The sequence below is a fragment of the Myotis yumanensis genome, unplaced genomic scaffold, assembly GCF_028538775.1.
Source record: "Myotis yumanensis isolate MYYU_CA2020_CCGP unplaced genomic scaffold, mMyoYum1.0.hap1 SCAF_5, whole genome shotgun sequence".
Classification (NCBI taxonomy): Eukaryota; Metazoa; Chordata; class Mammalia; order Chiroptera; family Vespertilionidae; genus Myotis; species Myotis yumanensis.
Genome location: NW_027223756.1, coordinates 32,767,749 through 32,777,457, shown reverse-complemented (window position 1 = coordinate 32,777,457; position 9,709 = coordinate 32,767,749). Strand labels below are relative to the sequence as shown.

Sequence of the window (9,709 nt, the reverse complement as noted above, 5' to 3'; positions counted from 1 at the left end):
TACAGATTTACTTTTCAAATCTGTATGTCTTTTATTTCTTTTCCTTGATTTATTCCACTGGCTAGATCTTTAGCATAATGTTTAATAGGAGTGATGAAAGCTGACTTCACTGTCTTGTTCTTGATTGTAGGGGGAAAACATTGTCTTTTTACTTTAAGTATAATATGAGCATAAGTTTTCCATAAATGTTCTTTATCAGGTTTGTAGCTATTCCTAGTTTGCTGAGAGATTTTATCAGGAAATGACTATCAAAATTGTAAAATGATTTTTCTGTTTCTATTATAATGATTACCTGGGTTTTCTCTTTTAGTCTGTTGATATGGTATGAATTACATTAATAGCTTTAGTAAAGCTATCTAGGCCTGCAGATTTCTTTGCAGGAAGGCTTTAACCAAAATTTCAAGTTTTAAAATGAATATAAAGTTATTTAGGTTACCTAGTTCTCTAAGTTTTTGTAGTTTGTGTCTTTTATGGAACTTATCTAATTAATCAAATGTATTGGCACAAAGTTTATAATATTCCTTTATCCTTATAAGGTCTGTGATCTGTCATGTTCCCTTTTTTATCTTGATTGGTAATTTATATCTTGTACTTTATTGGTCTATTTAGTTAAAGTTTATCAACTTTATAGGGTTTTTTTCTCACAAAAATTTAATGTTTGAGGATTTTCATCAAAGAACACTCTATATATATAAAACCCTAATATGTAAATAGACCGAATAGTAGAACAACCGAACAATCAATCGCTATGACGTGTGCTGACCACCAGGGGGTGAGCGCGGAACATGGCAGGTGGCAGGTGTCAGCTGCAATGGGATGGTGGAGCAGGTGAGCGGGGGCGCCAAACCAAGGTGGAGTGCTGGTCGCTGTCATCAGGGCAAGCCTCTGGTGGTTACTGAAAATTCTTTGCTTCCGCGCACCACGGTCCCACCCAGCACTCGCATGTGCTGCCAGCACCAGCCCCGCTAACACCCACTGCCGGCGCCTGGCACCAGTCCCAATTGCTCAGTGCTGTCAGTGGATGCGAGCGGTGGCTGCTGGCCCCAATCACCCCTGAGGGCTTCTCCACCTCCCCCTACTCCTGAGGGGTGGTTGGGGCCGGCAGCCGCCACTCGCACCCACTGCCAGTGCCGGCCCCAATTGCTTTGCACTGTCAGTGGATGCTAGTGGGGCTGGCATCGTCAGCACGTGGGAGCAGTGGCGGCGGTGTGGGAACAGGGCTGCCTGCAGATAGGAGACAGGGGTTGGGGGTTGGGGGGGCGGTGAGGACTGTGGTGGGAGAGGCCGGGCGGGGGCGCGGAGGATGGGCCGAGACACCCCCACTGTGCCCTCCGCAGCCTCGTGGCCCACAGTTCCTTTTAAGGTGCACGAATTCATGCACTGGACCCCTAGTTTATATATAAAACAAAAATTAGGAAGGCAAACAAATAGAAAATTTGTAGCAGAGAAAAGAAAATGAGTACGCATGGCAAAATATTCTCCCCCACAGGTTATTTATACAATACTATCTAAAACAGCAGCGAAGTCCCATTTTATAACTCGTAAATCACAAATTTTAAAATTAACATCTGTTGTGGTCAGTTAACTAAAATTAACTAGGTTGTGGTCAATAAGTATACTTTATTGGTGACAGTAGAAACTGTTTTGGCAAACAATTTGCAACACACTTGACAGAAAATAATAAACTTCATATGTCTGTTCTATGTGATATTGGGCTTCCTGTAACTCAGCATTTACAGTGTTGTCTCCCTAGCCGCCCATAGTAGTCAGAACTAATTCCAGGTTCAATCCTTTCCAATGTATCCCATAATATCAGTTACCTGGGCTTTATCTGACATACACACGTATGTATGAAAATGTTAAACCCTGGTCCAAGAAGTATGAGCATAGAGAAAGGATAACACAAAGGAACTAGAACTGAAGTATGAAGAAGGGATGTGGGATCAAAATAAGATACTCAAAATCAGATTAAGTCATGTCAGAGTTTTCAAGATTCAGAGTTTGGAGACACTGGTGATATACCTATAGACACTAGCAACTATTCTTAGGGTGTTTATTAGCACAATCTTTTGAGTTCTTAAAGAAATGCTATCCTTTTGAACTGGAAAGCAGAAGACGCTGTAAAACACAATAATCAAATTTTGAGTCCTTTTGGTAGAACGGATGGATCTGATTTACTTATACCAGTATATATTTACATCAGACTGAAGGAAAATATAAATTTGGTTTGGTCTATTGGTTCCTACATTCTCATTCACCAATAGATTGTTATTGATTGGATTATGAAAAGGCTGACAAAAATCTCTGAAAATATTGGGAGACTTCAGATAAACTTGCACCAGAGAGCAGCATGCAACACACCTTTCTTCTGAGCTTCTACTGAAATATTTAATAAATATTTTTTAAAAAACCCTACAAGTGGACAGATCAGTTAATAAGCATTTAGAAACATGAGATTCAAACATCATAAAATGGGAAGTAGATCTTGAAAGTCTTCTGTCATTTTAAAAAGTTTTTGACTGTTAATTTTCTCTATTGCTTTCTGTTTCCAACTTCATTGAATTTGCTCTTTTCCTTAGTATGTCCTTTTTGTTTTTTTTCAGCTGTGACTCCAGTTTTACCATCTCTTCTCTGGGTTTTATGGAGATTTACTTTACCCTTCTGTGTTAGCCTCCTAGGCACTGTGTCAACCTTAAAAGAGCACAGAAAAGAGAGACTTGGGAAATGTTACAGGGTTCTCTACAGTTTCCTGCACTTCTCTTTCAGAAATATCTCGTGAATCTCAGTTGTTTCTTTAAAGTCCGAAAACCCATTAGATGCAGTTATTCTGCCCAGCAGAGCCTGGAAGTAGAAATTTCATTTACCTTAGAGAGGCAGATTCCGGTCTTTGTACCAAACTGGTGCCCAGGAACCCTCTGGTCGCCATTTGCCACATGCTCTGGGCCTGGGTCATTTCATTTCAAGAACAGAGACATACCTGCACTTAGAACTCAGGCCACTGCATCCCTGGAGACTTTGGGGATAAACTCCCCAGGCCCAAAGCCGGTCTGGGACCAGGTCTCATCCATGATTTCCACTGGATTCTTTAACATATTAATCAGAGTTATTTTAAATTTCCTATCTGAAAATGTCAATATCTGGATTATATTTGAATCTGGATTTATTGATTATTATATCTCGGGAGTGAGTTTTTTTATTTGTGTACTTTGTAATTTTTTTTATTAATGCTGGGAAGCATTAATAGTAGGAATAGTAGGCACTAAGAAATAATTTTATGTCTAGATATGCCTCTTGGTTGTCATGCAATTAATATGGAGAGACAGTGGTCAGTCAATCTAGTCAGAAGCTGAGCTTGGTTTGTGTTTTCTTTTTATTACCTACAGTGCACCACAGACTTCCAATATTTTCAGAAGTGAGCTTTTGTTACCACATACTTTTATTGAGGGTATTGCCAGAGGATTTTTTTCAGTGTTCCTGTTCACCCTCAGCTTTCAGCCATTCTTTCCTGACTGTGCCTCAGATGGGCATCTCACTCTGTGCTCTTGTCTCTCACTAGTACTAGACTAGTGTTGCTTGTTCTCAATGATAGGTTCATAAGTCTTTGGCATGCTCTGTGCATCTTGACTCCTGGGTGAGGATTTCTAGCTCTTCATCTCCCAAACTCTGTCTTATCTCTGTGATTGTTCTTGGGAAGGAGTTTCCTGTTTTTCCCTTTGGAGTAGCAGACCCTTGCTTACTCGTGGTGTAGGATCCTGACCATTTCCCAGAAGAGAGGGTGTTTGTTATATTATCTTCTCTAAGAGCAATTGATCTTTGCCTTTGTCCTGAGATTGAGGCAGTTTCCTACCCCTCTACCAGAAATAGGTGGCTTTGGCTTCTATTTTTCCCTAAAGCAATAGATAATGCCCCTTCTTTGGTGGCTGCTTACTGCTTTAGCTTTGATGATAGGGTATCTGGGAAAGTGAGTGGGGCTTGTGCCTATTCCCAACAGCAATCACCTCCAGGACACCTTTACCACTGAGGAGATGGCCTCTGGTCTTTTGCCCTGGCCTAATCTTTCTTGTGAAAGCCCATGGATAAGAGCTTGTGAGTGGGTGTGAATCTTCTGTTCCAAACTGATGTTCTAGTTCACATATTTGGCTTTTAAGATTTTATTAAGATTTTAGCCAATTTCTTCTTATTTTCTTGTATGGCAGCTAGCTCTCTCTTCGTGCTTTGCCCAAGGTTAAACAGTTCACATGCTCTCTCTCTTCTTGGAGGGGTTCTCCTGTCTTGTACTTAATTAATTGCCTTGTGACCTCACATTTCTGATTATCAGAAGAAAAGTTATGATTTTGTTGAGGTATAGGGATTAAGAAATACAAATTGGCTGTTATAGAATAGTCATGGGGATGTAAAGTACAGCATAGGGAATATAGTCAATAATCCTATATAATAAAGAGGTAATATGCAAATTGACCCTCACTCCATCATGCTGTCACAAGATGGCTGCGCCCACAGTGCTGGCAGGGTTCCCGTAACACAAGATGGCTGTGCCCACAGCGGAAGTGGGGTTCCCGTAACGTGCCATAATGAGCGATCAGCAGGGACCTGAGGTTGCGTGGCGCCAGGCCGGGGCGGGGGACCTCAGGCCATGGCCCCCGCCCGGTGGGGCTTGACGGGGGACCTCAGGCCGCAACCCCCACCCGATCCCGGGCCGGCCGATCCCGGGCCGGGGGACCTGAGACTGCGCGGGGGACCTGAGGCTGTGCCCCCCACCCGGCAGGGCTTGATGGGGGACCTGAAACTGCGCCCCCCGCCCAGCAGGGCTTTACGGAGGTGGGGTCTGCCAGGTCTGGATTTCGCCCAATGGGGGTGGGGCCGGCCAGGTCTGGGTCTCGCATGATTTTGAGGTGCATACAGGTGGGCAGGGACTTGACTCTGGGTCCCGCAGCATGCCCCAGACTCTGAAAGGAGGAAGATTTTCATATACATTTTACCAATTTTCTTTCATCTCTGACACTACTATTATAGAGAAAGGGCAAATAGCAATATTAAAATATTTTCTCGAATTAATTTCCTCTTAGTGTGCATGAATTTCGTGCACCGGGCCACTAGTATTCTAATAACTAGGCATGGTGCTGGATAGGTGCTGGTAGGATTTATTGAGGTGATCACTTAGTAAGCTATGTAATGTTTGGTCACTGGTATGTATACCTGAAACTAATATAATGATGTGTGTCAACTGTAATTGAAAATGAAAAAAATATATAAACAATTAAGTAAATGGGGGGAAAAAGATCATTAAAGAAATGAGAGACTTGAGTGAATGTTTCATTTTGCTATGCTATCTCAATGTTCCCTGTCCTGGTATCCAAAGACTTGGAAGCAGTGTGTAAAATAAGACAGTGTTACATCAGGACAGAAGTAAATAGAGAGATCAGGCTAAATAAACCTTCTGGAGTGCCTGATAATTCCTCAGTGAAGATTCTGTTGAGGAAGTGAAACATGGCTGTCAGCAGGAAGTTCTATGCTCTGTAATTGATTATTCCAGTAACCCCAGCCTGCCTTCACAGATGCTAGTGGATGAACAAGAGTTTGCTGCAGGAAGAAAGGCCCCTGTGCTGAGAATAAGCATCTTTAATCACCTTTCTTCTACTTGGGAGCTCCAAGGGCTGCACATACATATTGCTTCCTTGGAAGAACAGTATTAACTAGCAAGGGTAGAATGTTCCCAGCAACCCATGTTGTTAAAGATGTTTCCTTAGATAGAAGGTGCTCTCTGCACCTTGAGTTGTTAGCCTATTTTGTCAACAAAGTTTGGAATATGTTTTGCTCTTCTTTAGTCCCAGGGTTAGTAACGTTTTCTGTTTCAGGGCTGGTTGTGTGCAGTTGTATGAGACAAAGCTTCTACTGCAGCCATGAGCTCCAGGGATGTTTGCAGTGTTTGTTTGCTGCTGCTTTCCCCAAGGATTTTGGACAATGATAAACATAGTGGGACATTCTCTTCCGCTGGCCCAAACATGTATACCTACACCATGGTTGAGCAGTCTCCATAGGGAATCTGCCCTTCTCACAGGCTAGGCCTTAGCCCTTAGAAAGTTGGGAGATAGTTACTTCCAGGCATCGTATGCATGGGAGAGCAGAGAATCTGATGCAGACCATTTGTGTCTTTTGCTGTAGGAAAATGCAAAGCTAGGAGAGTGAATTAATTCTGAGACAGACAATAGAGTGGGGCCACAGGCAGGGTCATTCAAGAGACACACTTTTTCTTTGGAGTTTTTAGCAGAAGCAACTATGTTATGAATCCTCATAATTTCTGAAGCTCTTCTTGTCAGCCTCTTTGTCTCTGTACTGAGGGCAGTTAGAGAAGTACCCAACTTTCCAGAACCTTCCAAAAAGGAGCATTTTTATCTGAAAGGGGGCTCTTTACCTGGGGCTGGATGCCTGTTGCGGGCCCAGTATATGAACATGGATCCAACTCATCAGGACATGTGTGTGAAGAGGGAAAATACTTCCACAAGGGAAAATGCTATTCGTGGCCTTACTTCTGGCACTCTGCTTCTATTCACTTCCTAAATGGATATGATTTCTCTAACACTGTAGAATACTATTTTCATACTCATTTCTACTCCCTCTAAATAATTATATTCATGAAAAGGGACAACCCAGGGTGGGGTTAGTTTTGGTCTTAATGTGGGATAACTTGTGCGCTGGGGGAACAGGCAGCAACAGCATTTTCAGAACTATCTTTTGCAAGTGTCCACATTCTGAAATTTAAAACAAAAGCCAATACTGGCCAGTGCTGTTTGCTAATTGTCGAACAACAGAAAAACACACTGCAGCCAGAAAAATCCCTACTGAGTTTGGGCAACTGATCTCTCTGGCAGCAAATGAAAGCTTTGGCTGTTGCCCCCCCTACCCCAGGACTGGCTGAGCAAGCCAGGACTGAGCCCACTGCATGCCCCCCCCCCCCCCATTGTGGGCACAGCATATGTGTGGGGGGAGGGGAGGTGCAGGACCCTAGCCCACAATTTTAGGCAGCTGCACACCTCACCCAGGGACACCACACCAGCGTAATTCATCCCACACCTCACAGCCAGGGTGATCCCAGCCTCAATGGACAACAATTCGGAGGCATTGTTTACAAGTCAATTTCCCCCTCAAAATAGGCTATTATAAGAGTGGGCCCTTCTGCTTGCCCAAGCTAGGCCCACCTGTCACTGGGACTTCCTAGCCAGTGGTCACACTGTATTGATCTTTTTAATCCCCCTCTCTTTGAAACACAGAGCCAGCTGATGTGGAGTTCCTCAAAAGAAAGGCTCTCCCACCGCCCCTACCTCTACAGGTAGCTGAGTATCCGGACTAATTCCCCACTAAAAAGTCTTAATTGGTTTATGGGGAGCCTGAAAGATCTCCCTTGTGTTTATTAGGTGAAAGGAAATGATGGATCATAAACTCCCTAGTCTGTCTTTATCTGACTTTTGGTGGAAATCAGGTGTATTTTATTTTTTAATTGTTTTTGACTGGAGGATTTGAAAGTGGGTGGGGATAGTGTTTCACTTTAGTGGTTGAATAGCCAGGGGAAGGAAAGAAAGGCCCCAGAGAGACACCAACATTAGGCAAGAAACTTGGTGACTTAGTTTTTATTTACACGAAACATCTGCAGTACAAAAATGTAAACTTTGATAGCTCATTATAATAGAATAAACTCTTTATGTACAAAAATACATTTTCATATGAATGAAGCATCTTGAATAAATTAAAGTACTCTCCAGCCCAGTGCCTGAATAGCTACCGAGGCAAGAGTCTCTGGTTCTTCCTAGACCAAGCCTGCAGTGGTGGGGGTCGGGATCCATAATGCATGAAGCCCACTCCTTGTCTCTCCTTTTTAAGCCTTTTCATTGTATTGTCAGCCGGCTCAAACCGAATTTTCATGCTCGTTTTTCTTCATTAGAGTTCTACAAATTGTAAAATTGACTTTTCACCTCGTCTTCAGGGGCTGATCTGTCCCTTTTTAAATCACACTGAAGTGGTGGCTGGGGTCAGCTCTGAGCCTGCCACAAAGGAGGTTTTGTGGAGTTCAGAAAGTGCAAAAGGGAAGGCTGTCTAGGGGCGGGCAGGAGGGGCCCCGGGCTGAGGGCTGGAGAAAACAGACCAAGGGGAAGCCATGGTGAGGTGCAGCGACCTAACAAGCGGCTCAGGTATCCCCCATCCCTTTAAAGCTCCCGCTTCCTCCCTCTGCCTAGACTGGGAGTCCCGAGGCCGCAGCTGGGGCCCCATCTACTACAACTGCCTGTTGCCTGGGGGAAGGGAGAGGTAAAGGTGTCCAAAAAGGGCCTAGTGGTAAGGGATGAAACAGGGCGTTGTGCGGAGCAAGTCTTTGGGCAGGCTGGGGAAGGAGAAAAGGGGGTCGCCAAGACTGTAGGAGAAGTCTTCGGAGGTGGCAGGGCTACTGGGGTCAGAGAGTGGTGAGGAGGAGGCAGCGCCTGGGGAGGCGGCAGCACCGGAGCCCCAGGACTCGGCGTCGCTGGTGGGGCTCGGGGGCCCTGGCAGGCAGGGGGCGCACTGTGGCGACAGGAGGCGCTCTCGGGCACCGCCTCCGGGCAGCCCCTGGTCTGCCAGGCGCAGAGTCTCGGCCAGAGCCCAGATGTAGTTGTAGGCGAAGCGCAGCGTCTCGATCTTGGTGAGCTTGGTGTCGTCGGGGAAGGAGGGCAGCACACTGCGCAGCGCGTCAAGCGCTGCGTTCAAGTTGTGCATGCGGTTGCGCTCACGGTCATTGGCCTTGACGCGCCGGCTCCTACGAAGCGAGTGCAGCAGTGCCTCGGAGCGGACCCGTGCACGGCCCCTGCGCCGCCGCCGCTCCTCCTCGTCGTGTGCCCGGGGAGTATCGGACACCCCGGGAATCCCGGTTGCGCCCCTGTGGGCCGGCACAGGCGGCCCCGAGGCGGAAGCTAACTGTTGGAGCCTGGCACAGTCCTCTTCATCCGTGAGGAAACCGGACAGGTCGCTGCTGCTGCTGCTGCTGCTGCTGCTGCTGCTGCTGCTGCTGCTGGCGCAGTCGAGGTCTGAGAGGCAGGTCTCCAGAGGGGCTGGCATCTCTGCGTCGGGCAGGACCGACGGACAGATAAGAGAGCGCTTAGAGGGCAGGAGCTCGGGCTGAGGGCAGGACCGTTGGGGCGCACTTACTTTACGAACGGCCCGGGCTTACTCTGTGCCCGCTGCGGGCACGAAGGCCTGGAAGGGCGCACTGGAAACTTGGCTTTTTCTCCTCGCCTCGCCTGCAGGGGCCACGCTCCAGCCGGTCTCCCGAGTGATCTCGCCGGCAATCAGATCAGCTCGTGTGAGTACCGAGTGTGGCACACGACTGGCCTCAGGACCCCTTAAGTATCCGGCACAACAATAGGCGCCCCCCTCCCAGGCCACCTTCGTCCCGAGGCAGCCCCCGTGAATGGAGCGAGGCGGCAGGTCAGCCCCGTGCGGCGCCCGGGTATTTGCATAATTTATGCTCGCGGGGGGCCGCCTCTGCCCCTCCCCCCGCCCGGAGCGTGCCCGTAATTACCTCGGGCCAATCGGCGGTGTCGCGGCCCTGGAGCGGTCTCCGGGCTTAGCCCGCCAGGGCGTTTCCAGTCAGTGAAAAATGGAGGCGGGGGCGGCAGGCGATTAGCCGCCAAGACACGCTCCTCCGGGGGCGGGCGGGGCGCCCCTCGCTGGGGTGGGATGGCCAGGC

At 47.0% G+C, this 9,709-nt stretch overlaps 1 protein-coding gene and 1 pseudogene across 1 annotated transcript; both read right to left on the bottom strand.

Moving 5' to 3' along the window:
- Positions 1-2,601: 2,601 nt before the first annotated feature.
- LOC139011939 (small nucleolar RNA SNORA26) lies at positions 2,602-2,704 on the bottom strand (annotated as a pseudogene).
- Positions 2,705-8,319: 5,615 nt separating this feature from the next.
- NEUROG1 (neurogenin 1) lies at positions 8,320-9,078 on the bottom strand. The gene has a single exon (XM_070417160.1). It carries the CDS (start codon positions 9,076-9,078, stop codon positions 8,320-8,322), a length of 759 nt encoding a protein of 252 aa, XP_070273261.1.
- Between the last annotated feature and the right edge of the window lie 631 nt (positions 9,079-9,709).